At 42.8% G+C, this 18,578-nt stretch overlaps 1 protein-coding gene across 8 annotated transcripts in view; it reads left to right on the top strand.

The window, feature by feature from the left end:
- The window catches only part of HEATR5B (HEAT repeat containing 5B), a 113,922-nt gene that overhangs the window by 19,906 nt on the left and 75,438 nt on the right, over positions 1–18,578 (top strand). For all 8 annotated transcript variants that reach the window (XM_061624716.1, XM_061624712.1, XM_061624713.1 and 5 more), the window contains 9 exons: positions 1,060–1,209; positions 2,002–2,173; positions 2,580–2,737; positions 3,951–4,200; positions 5,311–5,466; positions 6,171–6,421; positions 7,233–7,344; positions 11,892–12,044; positions 13,158–13,257. In XM_061624716.1, the coding sequence (XP_061480700.1) occupies positions 1,060–1,209; positions 2,002–2,173; positions 2,580–2,737; positions 3,951–4,200; positions 5,311–5,466; positions 6,171–6,421; positions 7,233–7,344; positions 11,892–12,044; positions 13,158–13,257 (1,502 nt within the window). The remainder of the gene's footprint in view (positions 1–1,059; positions 1,210–2,001; positions 2,174–2,579; positions 2,738–3,950; positions 4,201–5,310; positions 5,467–6,170; positions 6,422–7,232; positions 7,345–11,891; positions 12,045–13,157; positions 13,258–18,578) is intronic.

Raw genomic sequence — 18,578 nt, 5'->3', positions numbered from 1 at the left:
ACGCTATTATATTTAAATTTATAGTGAAGTCAAGACTGCTAGTTCTGTTATTTCGCTATGTTGGAGTCATGTTATTATCAATGTTACCATTGTGTTATTTTCCTGCTGGCAGGCCTGTTGGCCTTGTTATTGTATTTTTAGATATTTCTCTTTAGACTCGCTGCGAATGAACTGGAGAGTGGGAGGGGCGTGACGCCCCTAGTCTTGACTTCAAAAACATTCTTGCCTTCGCACGATAGGTGGAGCTACAACCCCGCAGTGATGGTATACCTCCTATGAAAATCACCTTTCAGGTGAGACCAGTGGTACATTTAGTGAAGTGGACTGTTGTCTGAGCACTTTCAATCTGTTTTTTCTCCAGTGGGCACCAGGACACCCCCAAGTGGGGGTATTGTCTTCCTCCCCTGTTGCTTGAGGCAGGAAAGAGTTAACACTCCAAGGGACTCTCACCTTAGTCCCTCCCATGGAGTGACAGTTTGTTTTCCTGCCTGGCTTGAGCATTATGGTTTTCACCTTGCTCTTCAGTCTGGCTGGCTTATATCCTTTCTTAGAATATCAAACCTTTTTCTACTGTTGTTGATTTATTGTATCTGAGTGGTGTGTGTTTGAGAGTCATTACAGTTTTTCCAAATGAATTGTGTGCATGTCTGAGTGACTATTAAGTGTCCGTTATGTCCTTTGGTCAATTTATTATATCGTTAGATTGATTGCCCTCAGCATTTGATACTTTGAATTAATTACCTAGATAATTAGCTGAGGTGTTCAAATTAATTTTGTTTTATCTAATGAATTCTGTGTATTGATTCAACTGTGACAAAGAAAACTTTTCTGACTTGGGGGGTGTCCTTGTGCCCCCAGAGAAACACCTTTGTGGTGAGTAAAACTGTTCCTTATCGTTAAGGTTTTGGAGACAAAAGTGTGCAATTTCAATAATTTGTAATCCACAATATTTTTAAATAAAATGAGAATTATGATAATTTTGGTAGTAATGAAAATGCAGATTATTTCTACTTTATTCTCTCTCTCTTTTTCCTTTTTAAACCCCATTGCAATTTGCAGTCACAGGGCCGGAGTGAAATATTAATGAGTTTACAGAAAGTCCTAAGTGGGCTGGGGGGTGCTGCAGCTTCTTGCCACCGTGATATTTATAAGAATGCCCGATCTCTCCTGACGGACAGAGCTATGGCTGTGCGATGTGCAGTAGCAAAGGTAGATTTGTATTATTTTGCAAATTACATGATTTTTGGTTCACCTTTTTCTGGGTGTGTAGTATTTTTAACATTGATGTTGGCTTTATGTGTGGGTTCACTGATTGGCTTCTTGCAACAGTCACTGCTGGATGTCTCATAGAACCATTATTTGCAGTAAAACTGGTGTGGTGTGGTGGTTAGCTTACCTAGATGGTCTACTGAAAACATTTGGGATGCTACAAAGCAATTTTATGTTGTCATCCTATGTTTCAGATATTTGGTGTTAACCTTTCTAATAGGATTCTAAATGACAGCAAGAAGGACGTGTTCTTGCTGCGGATGTAATACTGCTAAAGGAACAATGTTACTTTCTTCTCGCTTGAAAGCATTGCAACTATTTCATTTAGGGAGAGAAAGAAGAGGACCAGTTTCCCTTTCTATTGTAGATCAGAAGCTAGTTAGTTTGGGGGGGGGCAGGTTGAAGCTGTGGGTTATGGGGCCATGAGACCCCCAACACCTGTGAAAATTGAAAGCTATTGAACTGTTCATAGAAAGAAATTTGATGCTCCCATTCTGTGATCTAGGATTAGTCTCCAATCTCATATTTGGTAATAACATTTTTGTAAAAACTCCAGTGTAAAGACAAATTTCAGTGTACCTTTTCTGGATGTTTTTCTTAAAGTCATGTCAGCCATATCTCATGCAAGTGGGGGAAATGATAGCAATGAATGTGCTGGCTATATTCCAAGAGTGGATGGATAAGCATTCTAGAAATATTCAACAATTGTTGATGTGTTTTTCCTCCCTATAGTGCCTACTGGAATTGCAAAATGAGGCTGTATTTATGTGGACAGCAGAATTAGAAAATGTGGCAACACTTTGTTTTAAGGCTCTTGAAAACTCAAATTATGGTGTACGAGTTGCAGTATCCAAACTTTTGGGAACAGTTATGGCTACAGCACTGATGCCAAAGCAAGCAGCAGGTATGAAATATTGACTTGCCTATACCGTATAATTATAAGTCTGTGTTTTGATTTCACAGCAGTGGACATTCTTATAAGCTGAATGTATTTGTGTTCTGTGTTGCAGAATCGAGTTGTGGAGATATTTGTTTTCTATATTTTTGCAGCTTGCCAAAGTTAAAACCAACCACAAAAGGAGATATTGCTCTAATAAATGAGACAGAAACTCTCAGTAAATGAGTACTGTAATCATTTGTAATCTTCTGAAGGCTTTTACATATATCTCATGATTCCAGATTATATTAATTATCTGTTGCCTTTGTTACTGTAGCAAGATATGGCACTTGTCAAAATCTCAGGTGTTATATGAGTACAAACAATAATTCTTTAAAAATATTATATTAAATTTTCTTATTTTTCCTTGAAGTGATGCGCCAGAATGTGAAGCGGGCAACACTGGAAGAGGTTTTAGAACTCATGGCTACTGGTTTTCTGCGAGGAGGATCTGGATTCTTAAAAAGTGGTGGTGAGATGTTAAAAGTTGGAGGATCTGTCAATCGAGAAGTGAGAGTTGGAGTTACACAAGTATGTTTATTTTTTAAAAAAATTGTTTTGCTCTTCAGTTATTTTCACAGTGCAGATTAGTTTAGGCATAAAATAGCTGCTGTTTCATAAGAATTGTTCACAGTCTGCAATATTCGGGTCTCTTGATGAAGTGTACACAAATGTGCAATCTTTTTTCACTTATTCTTCAACTATTTTACAACTTCAGTTGAATATAAAACCATGCAAGAACTTCTGCATACCCAAGGGGCCTTCGGGTTTGTGGTAATTGAATAGTATACCTCTGTCCCAAGTGGAATGCTTCTTTTGAAACTCAACTGTGGTAGTTTGATGTTGCATGGGTATCAGCTGTTCAAAGAAAACAGATTGAAAATCCCAGTGCATATGCCTATGCCCTTGATAAATGTGTAGATCTTTAGATTTTAGCCATAATAAGCTGTTCAGAAAAATTAAAATGTCAATAAATGAGAACTGTAACAAGTTGTTGTAGCCCTAGCCCCTAAGAAGAGTGCCTCTGTTCAGGGCTCCAGCCAGCCTACACAAAGTAGAACTCGCTGGGGCGTGCAGAGGATATCTTTTCTTTCTTTCTTTCCCACCCTGCAGGGGCCTTTCCCTGCTGTTCTAGAAGATAGCAGGTGATGTGAAAGACCTCTTCTGGCGACTCTGGATGGCTGCTATCAGAGAGTAGATGGTTACTGGGCTTGTCTGACCTGCCAGTTCTGAACCTGAGCATTGTGTAGCTTTATGGTGTGAGAGGGGGTTCTCCAGAGTCAGAAAGGGAAAAGGTATCCTCTTCCCTTTAATTCATCCTGAAACATCGATGTATAATACAGGCAGCACACATCCCACGGACTCTAAGGTGCACCCACCTTATTTTGGGCTCTTTTACCCTCCTGCAGCAACCTCCCTCCCCATGTGCCAGACCTTTTTCTGTGGCTTCCTGAACCCTCAGGAGAATGTAGTGGAGATGAGGGGTGTGAGAATCCCTTTGCAAAGGTGTTCATTCTGCTTGTAGTAGCTTTGATACAATACACTGTATATGTGTGCATAATGGAATATCCAAAAATGTGGATCCATACATAAAATGAAGTTGCTTTGTTTTCAGATTTCATGCAGCTTGGATCACTTAAGCCTTCTCTTTAGAGTTTCCCTTTGTTTGCCTTCTCCCCCATTTTAGAAATGTGAACACATCCTCCCTTTTTGTGGTTGTAATTTTTGTATTTTGAATTTGCAGGCTTATGTGGTCTTTGTTACAACACTTGGAGGTCAGTGGCTGGAGCGCAATTTTGCTACTTTCTTGTCACATGTTCTAGACCTGGTTTCTCATCCTCGTGCAACTCAGACTCACGTAGAAGCAGTGTACTCTCGAAGATGTGTCTCTTTTATTCTGCGAGCCACTGTAGGAAGTTTATTGGGGGAGAAGGCACAGATTGCTGCTGCCAAAGATATCTGCCAGGCTATTGGTAAACAGATGAAGGCAGTAGGTAAGAGTCAGAACTTGGAAAAATCAGCACTTGGAAAAATCAGCACCTGTGATGTACTAAAGAGCTGAGATGTTCAGTGAGATGTGAACCAAACGAGCTATTAATCATGTCAGTCACCATCAGACTCCATAGGTGTGGGGAAATGAGTATTCTTGGTATCTGCTTTTGTAATACTTCCATGTTTTGTTCTTTGACTGGGCAAATGTATTGTTAAAGGACAGACTTAGGATCCCTATAGCTTCTGTGTTCTGAATAGTTTCTTGGATTGGAAGCCACTGAGTTCTATCCAGTACTGCCATTCCACATGCACAAAAGACTTTCACTTGCACAATGGAACTTCCCCGTCCCTCTTCCCTGTAGCCCTTCTGAGAGATAAGAAGCAGATAGGGTGGAGGGTGAAGGAGAAGTCCTGTTGCACAGGTGAAACTTTGCATATGCTCCATTAGATAAAACCCATTGTTTCTACCCTTTGGATACATTGAGTTTGAATCAGTCATGTGTAAGATGTACAGGCTGGGATGGGAGAGAAAGAAATGCAACAAAGAAAACAACTTGTCTGTAAGATGGATATATTTTTTAGTTTTAAGCTCTAATGAGGTATAGATGGTCAGTACTGTTTTTAGGATGTTGTGCGTAAGCATTGCAGTGTCATTTTTTCCTCTGTCATTTTAATTCTTCCTTGTCTTAATAAGTTTAGAGAATGTGAATGAGATGTTTTGGTTCTCTGCCACCAGTTTTCAGACTCATCTCTGTTAGGGCTTCCTTATAAACTAGGTTTCCATGGTAAAAAGAATAAAAACAATAGCATATTTCTTAGTACTATTTTCTCATTCCTTCAGAGATTATTCAAAAATTAGCTTTTTTTGTGATTACATATAAAATATATATGATAGCAAAGCAGCCCTTAATGTGGGTTGCCAGCAAGATACCTGAATATATACTAAATCAATCTCTTAAAATCTCGATGGCATCTTAGCGACAAATACAGCTCAGTTTCTTAGCTACAGTGCTACAACAGCCCTCCAGTCTCTATAATGCTTCTTTTGGATATACCTCAAATTTACTAAAATGTTGGATTACATTTTTCTCTTCTGCCACCTCCTTTGGCAGAATCAGTTGTGAATGATGCTAATATTGAAAACAAATCGGGAGCAGCTGAAGTTGCTGCAAGCCAGCATGTGATGGTTTGTGCCCTTCAAGAGCTCGGGAGCCTAGTTCAGAGTCTGAGTGCCACAGCGTCACCTCTTATACAAGAACCTTCTATAGGTAAGTAATTAAGACTGTGGGTTATAAGCTTGTTGGGTTTTCCATGGGCACCTGGATGGCCACTGTGAGAAGAGGATGCTGGACTGGATGGGCCATTGGTGTGATTCATTAGGCTCCTCTTACGTTCTTATCGTAATACAGTACCTGGGAGTAAGTCCCACTGAATTTGGTAGACATGGATAGAGTTGTAAAGTTCAAGATCCACGTCTGTCTGCTTGCTTACTTCATTATCACTTGATTCTGGCATGAAAAGCAAACCCAACAAAGCATGTGTTGCAGCATGTAATCTTAAAAAATGTAAGGACATTTACTGCCACTGATTTCAGCAGAATGTAAGCAATTCTGGGTTTCTTTCATTTCTGCCTATGTTGATTAAACAAACAGTCTAAGAAAGAACACATTTATATATATTGTTGTTGAACAATGACAAAATTTCACCAAGTAATTATCAAAATAGCTCCAATTATGAACCTAAATATGGAGTCTGGTGTGTGCTCTTTGTGTGTTTATTGAAATGGGAAATAAAACAGAACTTAAAAAGCAAAAGTGAACTAGTTTTAAATATCATCCTGTTGAGTAAGATTTTGACAGCTTAGCTTATTATTACCCAGAATGAAAGGGGACTGAATGGTATAAAGTGCATCCTTGTATAGAAAAACATTGTTGATTCCCTCTTAAGATTCTACTGTTTGTGTTGATTTCAGGATTGCTTGAGATTGTTACTTCAGTTCTTCTTCATCCAAGTATGGCTGCTCGACTTGCTGCTGCATGGTGCTTGCGCTGTGTAGCCGTGGCCTTGCCCTTCCAGTTGACTCCTTTCTTGGACCGGTGTGCAGAAAGGCTCAACAATCTGAAGACCTCACCAGAAGCTGTTAGTGGCTACAGTTTCGCTATGGCTGCTTTGTTAGGTGGAGTTCATCAGTGCCCTTTAGGTATTCCCCATGCAAAAGGAAAGGTGAGATACTTTGAGCAAGTGCGGTTTTGGCATATTAAACTCAAATCTTAGCACCATCACGACTACAGGAATAAAATGGGCTTTGGGTCTGCTGTCCTAACACAAAACACATTTACTTGATAATTTACATGGTTGTTGGAAAGGACCTGGCCAGCCACCTCCCTGACTATAGAATCTTTTTAAACATCATAAGAAAAGATGTTGCAGCAACCAGTATCATCCTCTGTGGACCTGAGAATGCACATGCTGGCCCCGGTACTGATGCAGGGCCTGTTTACTGCTGCCTTCGTTATCCGCTGGTCTCTGGGGATCATTGGAGTGGGGCTATGCTATGGGGCTTTTGACTTTGGCATCTCCTGTTCCAAGGAGACAAAAAGGATATTATTAGTGTTTCACTCCTTACATTTCTCTTTTTTGCATCACTTTCCTAAATGTCACTATCCTTCTGTTCTCATGTGACCCAAACTGGTGTCATTTGCATTCACTAATTCCCCTTGTGCATCTAAGCCTCCATTTCAGCTGCCAGATCAGTAGTGTCACTCCCTGTTCCTTATTTGGTAATAGTAAGATTCCCTACCTCTCTCTATATGTAAAATAGAAAGAAGTTAAGGTCAACTGTTGATCCATGCAAAGTTGGTTTGTGTAGCCTATGCATACTTTTTTTTACTCTTCTGTAAATATTAAATTTTTGGTGAGTCAAGTCAATCTGAAAATATCATGGCTTGATGGCTACACATGTACATGTATGTTAGTGCATAATGTGTGATTAGAAATGCATGCAGGCTTGGTAACAATCTTCCTTTGTTTTCAGATGGTGGTTAGTATTGCTGAGGATCTCTTACGAACTGCTGCACAAAACAGCAGATTGTCTTTGCAGCGAACCCAGGCTGGTTGGTTGTTACTTGGTGCTCTAATGACTTTAGGTATGTGGCTGCTTTTATCACTGTGTTGCAGTACAGTCGTATTCTTGATAAAGTTGACAGTAAAACTTCTTCATGTGGTTAAACATTCAGCATGGGGTAGAATAAATCAAACTCTTAATAACTTCATATTTGTAACCGTGAAAAAATGGTCAGCTAGTATTTTAACAATGTCGCCTGAGCCCCCTAGAAAACAAATCTAAAAGAGTGTGTTGAAATATAAATTTCAAATAAAAGTAAATGATTATATTTTGTGGGGAACCTCAGGCTGGGAGGTCAAATGTGACTCTTTAAGCCTCTCTGTATGGCCCTGAGGACTCTCCTGAGGGCATACCCATCACCAGTCCTGCTCTCTACCTGCCTCAAGTGGTTTCTCTCTATCTTGAATGTATCTTTGAAGTGTGATGTTGCCTTTTGCTTGACTGGATGTATGTGTGTGTAGAAACCTCTGACATGCATGGTAGAATTTAATATACTGTACAAAGATAAGATTCACCCCTGTTGCTCCACCAGCTTTTTGCCTCTGGCCCACCCATCACTGGCATGCAGCCACTAGTAGGCTTCCCATGAGGGAGTTTAACCCTTATCCTGAAAATGTTGTCTCCCCACAACCTGCTGCTCTAGTACAAAGAAAGTACAGTCTTATTAGGGTTTGTCCCCTCCCCTAAATCCATATTTTTCTCCATCTTGCACAAATTAAGAGAGTTGCTCTGCAGTGTTATACATACTTATTCTGTGTAGTGTGTAAGGGTTGCTGGACTGCTTGTTCTGAAATAACAGCATGAAGAAAAATACAGTATTGTCAGTTAATAGCAGTTATTGTTGGTCAGTGACGCAGGCTGTGAGACTCACAGACAAGGTTTTTAGCAGAGAGAGAGAAACCTGAAGCAGAAGGGTTAAGCTGTGAGAACAGAGTGCCAGACTATCAAGGTCAGTGGCTGGCTGGGAGTGTGATAAGGTGGGAAACTTGCAGGAACTCAGTGTGGGGGAAGAAATGTCAATGGAGAGAGCTGTGTCTAATGTCTTTGCCTAGTAAAGACTCTTACAAGAAACTTGCCTGGCCTGTCTTATTCCTGTTCTATACGGCGCTTGAATTCAAAACCACGTTTGACCTATTCACGCACTCGCCAACAGGGGTTATGGGCCCAGCTTATCAGGCGTGGTAGCGGGTTCAAGAGCCGGTGAAGTGGCGTTGTTGCAGAGAGAAACAAAGCGCAAATAAGAGGCAAGTAAGAGTGGGCAACATGGCTGTAAATCTGTCTTCCGGGATGCCGATGGAGAGGCTGAATGCTGTGAATTACTCCAGCTGGAAGTGGAGAATGAGAGAAGTTCTGATTAAAGAGGATTTGAATGATGTCGTGGAAAACCCCCCTCCGGCAGCTCCTTCAGCAGCGTGGCTGAAGAAAGACGAGAAAGCGAAGGCTTTTATTACTCTGGGGCTATCAGATTCACAACTGTTGCTGGTGAGTAATGAGCCGACAGCTAATCAGATGTGGGAAAAGTTAAAAACCGCTCATGTTCAACAAACTGCGGGGAGCAGGCTGTGTTTAGCACGGAAGCTTTATCAGATGCGTTTTACAGATGATGTGACTATGGAAGAGCATTTGGCTGAATTTCGTAGATTAAATGCTGAGCTGCAAGATCGAGGCGTGCATCATAATGACTTACAGATGGTTTATCTCCTGTTATCTTCATTGGATCGAAAATGGGACGTTCTGGTATCTAGTCTTGAAACCCAACCTGATGGGAATCTGACTTTGGACTTTGTGGAACAGAAACTTCAACAAGAGTGGATTAGGAGACAAGAGAATAAGAAAACAGAATTAAAAGAGACTGTGACTGTGTCCGTACAACACCAAAATCAAAGAAGCAAGCAAGAGACTAAAATATGTTATTTTTGTGGATCACGTGGGCATATACAGAGACATTGTTTAAAGAAGAGGAATTACAGAAACTTTGAAAGTCAGAGAGCAAGCGTGAACTTTGTTTCTAAGGAGAGCAATAAACTCATTAACTCTAAATGGCTTCTTGACAGTGGAGCGTCTAATTGCCTAATCACAGACTCTAGTTTATTTTTACACTTCAAAGCCGACGCAGAAGAAGCTTTATCTGGCTGACGGATCGACTCAGGACGCGATTGCAACAGGCACGCTGAAGATGGGTAATTTGGGAATTCTAACAGATGTATTATTGATTTCTGGTTTAAAATATAACATTCTATCAGTGAGAAAATTGGCTCAAATAGGTTGCAAAGTTACATTTGAAGGGGATAGATGTTTTGTGAGAAAAGATGGTGAAATATGCATGCAAGGGAAATTACAGAACAAAATGTTCATGGTTGAGTGCAATCTTGATAAACCCACCTGTGCACGGATAAGTGTTAATAAAGATAAACATGATAATTGCTTCCATGAATGGCATAGAAAGCTAGCACACGAACATTTCCAAAAGATACAAAACACCCCAAAGCATAGTCAAGATTTGAAATTAACACACTGTGAGCATGTGGATGAGTGTGAGGTATGCTATAAAACAAAAATGACAGTAACTCCAGTAAATAAGAGCTGTGAAAGCACGACTACTGAACCCTATCAGCTCATACATGTGGATTTGGCTGGACCTTTTCAGTGCTCAAAAGGTGGAGCAAGGTTTTATTTAGTGATTGTGGATGATTTCTCCAGATTTACACATGTGTTCTTATTGAAAAAGAAAAGTGATGCAGAAGAGAAATTAAAGACATTCATACAGAGAACAGAAACACAACATGGGGTTGTTATCAAAAATATCAGATCAGATAGAGGTGGAGAATTTACCAGTAATTCATTTCAAACATATTTGGAAAAGAAGGGAATAATACAGAGTCTCACTGCTCCCTTCAGCCCACCCTCCAACGGAACGGCAGAGAGGAGGAACCGGTCATTGCAGGATTCATTGAGAGCAATGCTAGCAGATGCTGATATGAATAACACTTATTGGGGTGAATGTATTCTGTACACTGTTTATATTCAGAACCGTCTTATGCACAGAACAATAGGCATGTCTTCCTATGAGAAACTGACTGGAAGAAAACCCAGGGTGAAACACATAGAACGTTTTGGGGCAAAATGCTGGGTACATGTTGCAAAACAGTCAAGAGCTCAAGCAGGACGCATTTTGGGATTTCAGAATTCATATTATAGAGTTTGGTTGCCTGAGAAACAACAAGTAGTGTTAAGCAGAAACATAAAGGTGATAGATAAACCTTGGAGAGACAGTCAAACAGTTATACTTGAGAGTGAAAGCAAACAAGAAGCTGCTGATGTTCCTTTTGGGCAGCAAATACCATTAAAAACTGCATTAACAGATTTAATACATGGCGGCAAACGTACTGTTAAAAGACTGAGAGGTGAAGACATAACAACACATGATACAGAAATGCCAAGTACCAGTGGTGCAGGTCCAAGTAAAATTGAGAGTGAGGAAGAAATGGAAATAGATAATGTCAGGAAATCAGAGAGAAAAACGAAAGGTCAACCTCCTCAGAGATTTGCATTTAATGTTACACAACAGAATAATGAGACAGATGAATATCCAGTAGAATGGGAAAAAGAAGGACCAATAGATAAAGAAACAATGGATCTAATGTGGAAGTTTTGTGTTGAGGAATGAAATAAATGTATCATCAAATAAAAAGTGAACAAACATGAATCTGTGAAACTTGTGTAAATAAAGAATAAAGAGAAACTGAACTGAAACTGTAAATAGAAACTGTAAGAAAACAAACCATGTACTGAAATGTATTGTGATGAAAAGTTAATGTTGTAAAAATGTAATAATTGTAACATGAAGTTTTGTAGTCTGTAAGTCTCAGGTGGGGGCTGTTGGTCAGTGACGCAGGCTGTGAGACTCACAGACAAGGTTTTTAGCAGAGAGAGAGAAACCTGAAGCAGAAGGGTTAAGCTGTGAGAACAGAGTGCCAGACTGTCAAGGTCAGTGGCTGGCTGGGAGTGTGATAAGGTGGGAAACTTGCAGGAACTCAGTGTGGGGGAAGAAATGTCAATGGAAAGAGCTGTGTCTAATGTCTTTGCCTAGTAAAGACTCTTACAAGAAACTTGCCTGGCCTGTCTTATTCCTGTTCTATACGGCGCTTGAATTCAAAACCACGTTTGACCTATTCACGCACTCGCCAACAGTTATTACTCAGGAACAACTGGAATCTTAATAGAATAGTTCTTTAAATCAGCTTAAGTCTATTCAAATCTTTTAATGTTGAAGACTGATATATAGGTCTGTGTGTAAAAATACAAATATTCTTATAATCCTAAAGTATCACATGAAATGCACTGGCCAGATAGAGAAATTACTTCTCCATGTCTGCAAAAGGTATTATTATTGTCTATCTTTCCAATAAAAAAATTACCCAAGTGGCATACAAAATGTGACATCTCCTTAAAAGGCAGAAACAAAGAGTGGCATGCAAAAATGATGATGAAATATTTTTAGGGTTGTCTGGTTGTTTTATTTTTGTTGAGAATTATTTAAAATCTACTATAATTTTTCTTTCTGGTTAGGTCCTTCAGTTGTTCGTTACCATCTTCCCAAAATGTTGCTGCTGTGGCGAAATGTGTTTCCCCGTTCTTTAAAGGAATTGGAAGCAGAGAAAGCTCGTGGAGACTCGTTTACATGGCAAGTAACACTGGAAGGACGTGCAGGAGCTCTCTGTGGTAAGAATGTGAAAGATAGAGCAAACACTTCCTGAACTATTTCAGCCTGTTTTACCTTCAGCATTGTGATTAGAGTGCTGCATGAAGACTGGAGAGATTCATGTTCAAATCTCTACTCAGCCGCTGGTTGACCTTGAGCCAGTGTCACTCTCAGCCTCAAACGGTTGGCTTAAAGTTAAAAGGTAGAAACTGTCAGATGCCCAGAGCTTCTTGGAGGAAGGCTGGGATATAAATGTAGTAAGTAAATAGTGCATGCAGATACCGTAAGAGTTTTGCTTATTTGGAAGTCTGAGAGATAAAAACAATAGTTCGCTCAGAGTGGTGCATATAACACGTGCAACCATGGTTGTTGGGGGAGTATTTGCTACAGCCCTTTCTGTAGTACTGCAAGTCTAGCTGAAATAAAATAGGCAGGTAGTGGCAACCCAAAGGGGGAGAAGAAGACATGAGTAGACCATTCTGAGTGGGTAGTGAATATTACTCAGGACATGGCTGTATTTTTTTAGGGGGGGGGTCCTTGGTTGGATAATGAATGAGAAACGGCAATAGAAGTTTTTTAAAAAAGTTTAGGTTTCCTGCTTGGAGAGTATGAATCCCAAATGGTTTTCAGAAACAGGCCAAGTGACCTCCGTGGAACTTGCTCATAGATAAGTGTGACCTGAGTTAATTTTTTTTATGACAAGAGTCATAAAACTGAGCACCCTACTGGTGTAAGCAAAACTTATTTACCCATACCATACATGCGGGTGGCCCAGCACTTTTTTCATTTCATCTCGGGTGTTCTCTTTTCTCATTTGACATTACTACACTTTCTGTGTGATAAGTTTGGCTCTTTCTCTTTCTGTAGGCAACAGTACTTTGAATGTAGAGTCTTGCTTCTGCTTTGAATGCTTGTTTGTGTAAGATGATATGTACTTACTTTCCCTACAGTTCTCTTACCTTGAATTTATTTTCCTAGCTTTTTAATTTGCTACTTAAATTGACTGTTGAATTGCATTTTTAATAGGGAAAGCATTGACATTTCCACCAGCAACTGAACTGCATTTCTTTTTGAGAGTTAACATTTCCTCATTTCATAGTTTAAAGTTTGACTAATGTATTTTTCATTATTAGCTATGAGAAGTTTTGTTGCTCACTGTCCTGAGCTTCTAACAGAGGATGTTATTCGAAAACTGATGACCCCTATCGAATGTGCTATGACAATGATGTCTCAGTAAGTATGATATCTGGGGTGCTGAGGCATTTTTTCCTTTCAAAATCATTGGTAGTCTGCATAATCAGAAAAAAGCTGAGTGATTTTCCCCAGGTAGCATGCCATCACGTGGGCAATAGCAACATCTAGCATCCGAAGGCAAGAATGTATTGAAGTCAAGACCTGGGGCATCAAGCCCCTCCCACTCTAGTTCATTCTTGCCTTTGTCCGAGGCTGTTATCTACTGTAGTGTAAGGATTTGAGCTAGTGTAGTGTAGTGATTTTTTATTTTAAGTGTGTATGATAGTGTGTGTGAGAGATTTGTTGGGACTGGAGTTGTGAATTTTTGTTTCCCCTCCCTCCCTTTTATTACTCTGGGGGTGCCTTTTTTCTGTCACTTGGTTTGCCCCCCTAATTTTTTCCTCACTCTTTGCCTGCCTCAGCTTTTGCAGCAGCGGGGCTCCCATTGTTTTTGCCCACTTTTTGCTCACTTTGTTCGCTGCTTGAGCTCCCAGTCAGGGACAGAGGGGACGGCTACTGTTGTCTCTGCCTTGTGGTGGCGGAGCTTCCCTTCTCTCCTGGGGCGAGTTGGATTCTCGCGGTGGTGGTTTCGGCCCCCCAGCACTGCAGCTCATTCCTGTGGCTGCTTGGAGCTTCCCAGCTCAGGACACAGCTTGCGGACGTGGCTCTCTCTCCCTATGGGGGCTTGCAGGCTCGGTATTAGAACTCGCGGAGGCGGCTCTCCTTTGGAGGCAGCTCTCTCCGCGGCGGCTACCTTCTTTGTGGCTCGTTACTGTGGCTGCTCAGAGCTTGCCGGCTCTGTAGTAGAGCTCGTGGAGGTGGTTCTTTTGGTCCTTTTTTCTTAGCAGTGACAGCCGTCGGGAGCTTGCCAGCTGCTGAGTCAGAGCTCACGCAGGTGGCTCTTTCTCTCAGGAGCTCACAGCTGTGGCTCCCGTTCTTTTTCTTTACCTGTAACGGTCGCCTTGTGGGACGGAGTCCTGGCTTTCTAGGCGGGCGCCATTTTGTGTTGGAATTTCCCGCCCTTTTTTCAGCAACTCTTTAGGCGGACGCCATTTTGTTTACCTTCCCGCCGTTTTTGTTGCACAAAGGATTGGGCTTGTTCTCCTACCCACCCCCCACATACTTTTTCATTTAGTCGGGCTTTTTAGAGTGACTGATGCTATTTTAAAATAATATAAGAACAAAAATAAAACAAAGTAATGGGAGGCACAGAATATTGAGAGGCTCTGCATATATAAGTGCACTTTTCCTGCTCTGTGCGTGTGCACTTGGGGTTGTACCGCTCCCCCCATCTGTGGTCGGTACTAGTGCCCCTTTCCACACCACACCTCCCACCTTTGTGCATGTGTTGGTGACATATACCGCACCCTCCACCTTTGTGTGTGTATATATGATGGCGGATCAACAGCCAGAGGCAGCTCATGCAACAGGAGCAAAACAGGCATGCAAGGCCCCATTGCATCACAAGTCTGCTAAGCTCAAACAACCCAGGCTCCACTCCAAGGCTGTTGCTAAAACCAAACACTTATCTAGCCACAGCTCTTCCAAGCAAGCACGATACGTGTCTGTCTCAGCTTCAGAGGATGCTGGCCAAGAGTGATTAACAGTCCTCTTTCATTCATTCATCATGAAGATCCTCCGTGGCGCAGAGTGGTAAGGAGCGGTAACGCAGCCGAAAGCTCTGCTCACAGCTGGAGTTCGATTCCAACAGAAGGAGGAAGTCGAATCTCCAGTAAAAGGGGTTGAGGTCCACTCAGCCTTCCATCCATCCGTGGTCGGTAAAATGAGTACCCGGCATATGCTGGGGGGTAAAGAAAGGCCGGGGAAGGAACTGGCATTCCCACCTCATATATACGGTCCGCCTAGTAAACGTCGCAAGACATCACCCTAAGAGTCAGAAACGACTCACACTATAAGTGCGGGGACACCTTTACCTTTACCTTTTTTTTCATTCATTTGCTGGGTCGTCTGAGGACAAATTTGAGGGGTTTCCTAGCCAACCAGCTTTGGAATGTCCGTCTTAACCCATGTCAACGACTAGAGCTCATACATCTAACCAGTCTGATGAGACCCCTGTTATTTTGCTGCAACAAGGGCACCCACATCTGCTGCACCAAGTGCAGCCAGTGCCCGCAGATCCTCAGATGGCCGCTCTTGCCCCTCTACTTGGGGTTGCAGTTGTCTCCTGAATTTCTCTCACAGTTGCAGGACATACTGGGCTTCTTCTCACAAGTGCAGTCACGGTCACAGGTGAATCCATTGCTTCAGCAGAGTGCGCAGCAACAATCTGGTGCTATGGGTCATTGCTGCTGCAATGAGGTAGGGTAGTTCCACCACCCTCACCAAACCCATTCAGTGTCGCTAGGGGCAGGATTGGCGATGAGATTACCAGTTTGGAGTATCCTGCCTATTCTCTACAAGCTGAGGGAGATGAGTGAAGCGGTGATTCAGAACTGGAGGAGGATTCGTCCTATTGCCTTTTTGATTCGGCCGACTATATTCGCCTCGCTAGTAGAGTTCTGGACACTTTAGGCCTCCAGCTTTACAACCTAAATCTACCACTACTCCTGTGAAGGGGGGCAAGGTCCTCAAATCTCCCAGATTGGCAGATCACTACCTTCCTGTGCCAGACCCCATCGACAACTGGCCAAGGAAGAATGGGCTCGCCCACTGCAGGCACACCGTTTTTCTATCCTTGCCAACAGACTCTATGCCTTGACCTTGGAGTTCATGAATCGCCTGAACGTCCCGGGGATAGACGAGCCGATTTCTAGTTTGGTCTCGACGTCCCTCCTGCCAAAAGAAGGGGACTCACAGCTGAAGGATCCTTCTGAGCGATGGATAGTCTACTCTCTCCGTAAAAATCACGAGGCTACCGCCTTTGCTATTTGGGCCTCTGCTGCAGCTTCCATCTTTTCAAGAGCTTCTATGATGTGGCTGGACGAGCTCTTAGATTATCCTAATCCAGATCCGGTCAGGCTCAGGAAGGGCCTGGTGAAGTTACACAAGGCTGCAGCGTTTGTGGCTGGCACATCAACTGGCTGGAACTGAGAGCTGTCCACCTTGCCCTTCGACATTTTCAGCCTGTATTCCTTTTGGACCATGTATTGATTCGGACAGACAACACCTGTGTCAAATCGCATTTGAACAGGCAAGGGGGAACCAGGTCACATTCCCTCCAGATGGAAGCATCCCAACTCTTCCACTGGGTCAAAATGCATCTGAAGTCACTGAGGGAAGAACATCTCAGTGGTGTTTTGAATGTGATGGCCGACTGGCTCAGCAGACAACAGATGATTCTGGGAGAATATAAACTTCACCCGGTGGTGTTCAGCCTTCTCCAACATTGGTTCGGCATCCTCTCAGTGGATCTGTTGGCTTCCAGTCACAATTGCCAGCTGCCCTGGCACTTCTCAAGATATCTAGAAACGACCGTGGAATCTGTGGATGCACTGTTGACACTGTGGCCGGACGGCCTGCTATACGCCTTTCCCCCAATACCATTACTGAGCAGGACGCTGAGAAAGCTGTGATGCGAAAGGGCCAGACTGGTCCTGATAGCCCCATACTGGCCTCGCCGGCAGTGGTTCTCCGACCTGCTCTGTCTTTCAGTAACAGATCCTTGGAGGTTGCCAGTCCAGCCAGATCTTTTGTCACAGGGTTCGATATGGCACCCAGACCCCGAATGGCTCAGTCTGACAGCTTGGTGTTTGAATGGGGACAGTTGATCCGCGCAGGACTATCTCATGAGGTTGTTGATGCAATCCTGGCATCCAGAAGGCTGTCAACATCTCGCATCTACCAAACCACTTGGTTTGCCTTTTCCAAATGGTGTGAGTCCCAGGACTTCCTACCCTCTCAAGCTTACTGTGCAACAGGTGTTGCAGTTTCTACATAGAGGTCTGAAGATGGGTCTTAAAGCAAACACCTTGTGTCACCACACCTCCACCATATCTTCTATTCTTTCCGTTTCATCTCCTGGTGTTCCTATGGGCTCACACCTGCTTATCAAACGCTTTTTGAAGGGAGCTGCCCTACTAGCGCCGGTAGTATGTCACCGTTTTCCATGGTGGAGTTTATCAAAGGTCCTGCAAGCCTTGCAGCACCCTCCCTTTGAGCCCCTTCAGTCAGTCCCATTACGGCTGTTGTTCTTCAAGGTCCTGTTCCTGGTTGCAGTCACCTCAGCGAGAAGGGTTTCAGAGTTGGGGGCACTGTCCTTGGCCCAACACCTTTGCATCTTCCATAAGGACTCAGTGGTATTGCATCTAGACCCCTCCTTTTGCCCTAAGGTCTATTCAGCTTTCCACTGCAACCAGGACATCGTTCTTCCTTCATTCTGTCCTAACCCCGTCCATCCACTGGAGAAGGCCTGGCACTTGCTAGATGTCCGGAGGGCCCTCAAGACCTACCTGTCTCGAACCCAGGACATAAGATTAACGGATTCATTGCTTGTATCCTTTCACCCACGTACTCTGGGAAGAAAGGCTGCTAACTCAACCTTGTCTTGTTGGTTGCGTGCTTGCATTGCGTTGGCCTATGAGGCGCTTAAGCTTCCAGTGCCTAGTAAGATAACAGTGCACTTGACTAGGTCAGCAGCCACCGCAGCTGCTTTCGCAACCAACACACCTCTTGCAGAGATTTGCAGAGCGGCTGTTTGGTCTACTTCACATTCCTTTATAAAACATTATAAGATAGACCGTTATGCCTCTGCCGATGCCTGTTTTGGGAGGCTTGTTCTGCAACAGGTTCTTTCTGACAAGTAATCAGCGGGTGGTCCCTCCATGTTGGGGGCTGCTTTGGTACATCCCACGTGATGGCATGCTACCTGGGGAAAATGGACCATTGGTCTCACCTGAAGGGTGATTTTCCCAGGTATCATGCCATCACGACCCTCCCTGTTGGAGGATGTCTGGGTATTTTGTACCACCTTTCAAATTATTACTGTTCAAAGTTGTACTGTTTTGCACTGTGTGGTTGAGTCAAGACCTTTCTAGATCTGTTACAATGAATGTAGTTCTGTGGTATTATTTGGGACAGTGTCTCTATTTTCTTTGCTGGTAGGCCCGTTGACCTTTTGTACTTCTCAGATATACCACTTTGGACTCATTGCGAATGAACTGGAGTGGGAGGGGCTTGATGCCCCAGGTCTTGACTTCAATACATTCTTGCCTTCGGATGCAAGATGGTGCTATTACCCACGTGATGGCATGATGCCAGCAAAATCACCCTTCAGGTGAGACCAATGGTCCATTCTCATTTTAAAATTATTCAGTTGAATATCAAAATGGAGAAAATGTTGACACTTCAACTTGCTAAAGTTT

This window comes from Rhineura floridana, chromosome 4 (assembly GCF_030035675.1).
Source record: "Rhineura floridana isolate rRhiFlo1 chromosome 4, rRhiFlo1.hap2, whole genome shotgun sequence".
Taxonomy (NCBI): domain Eukaryota; kingdom Metazoa; phylum Chordata; class Lepidosauria; order Squamata; family Rhineuridae; genus Rhineura; species Rhineura floridana.
Note: the sequence above shows the minus strand (reverse complement) of the source record. Positions and strands in the feature narration are given on the sequence as shown.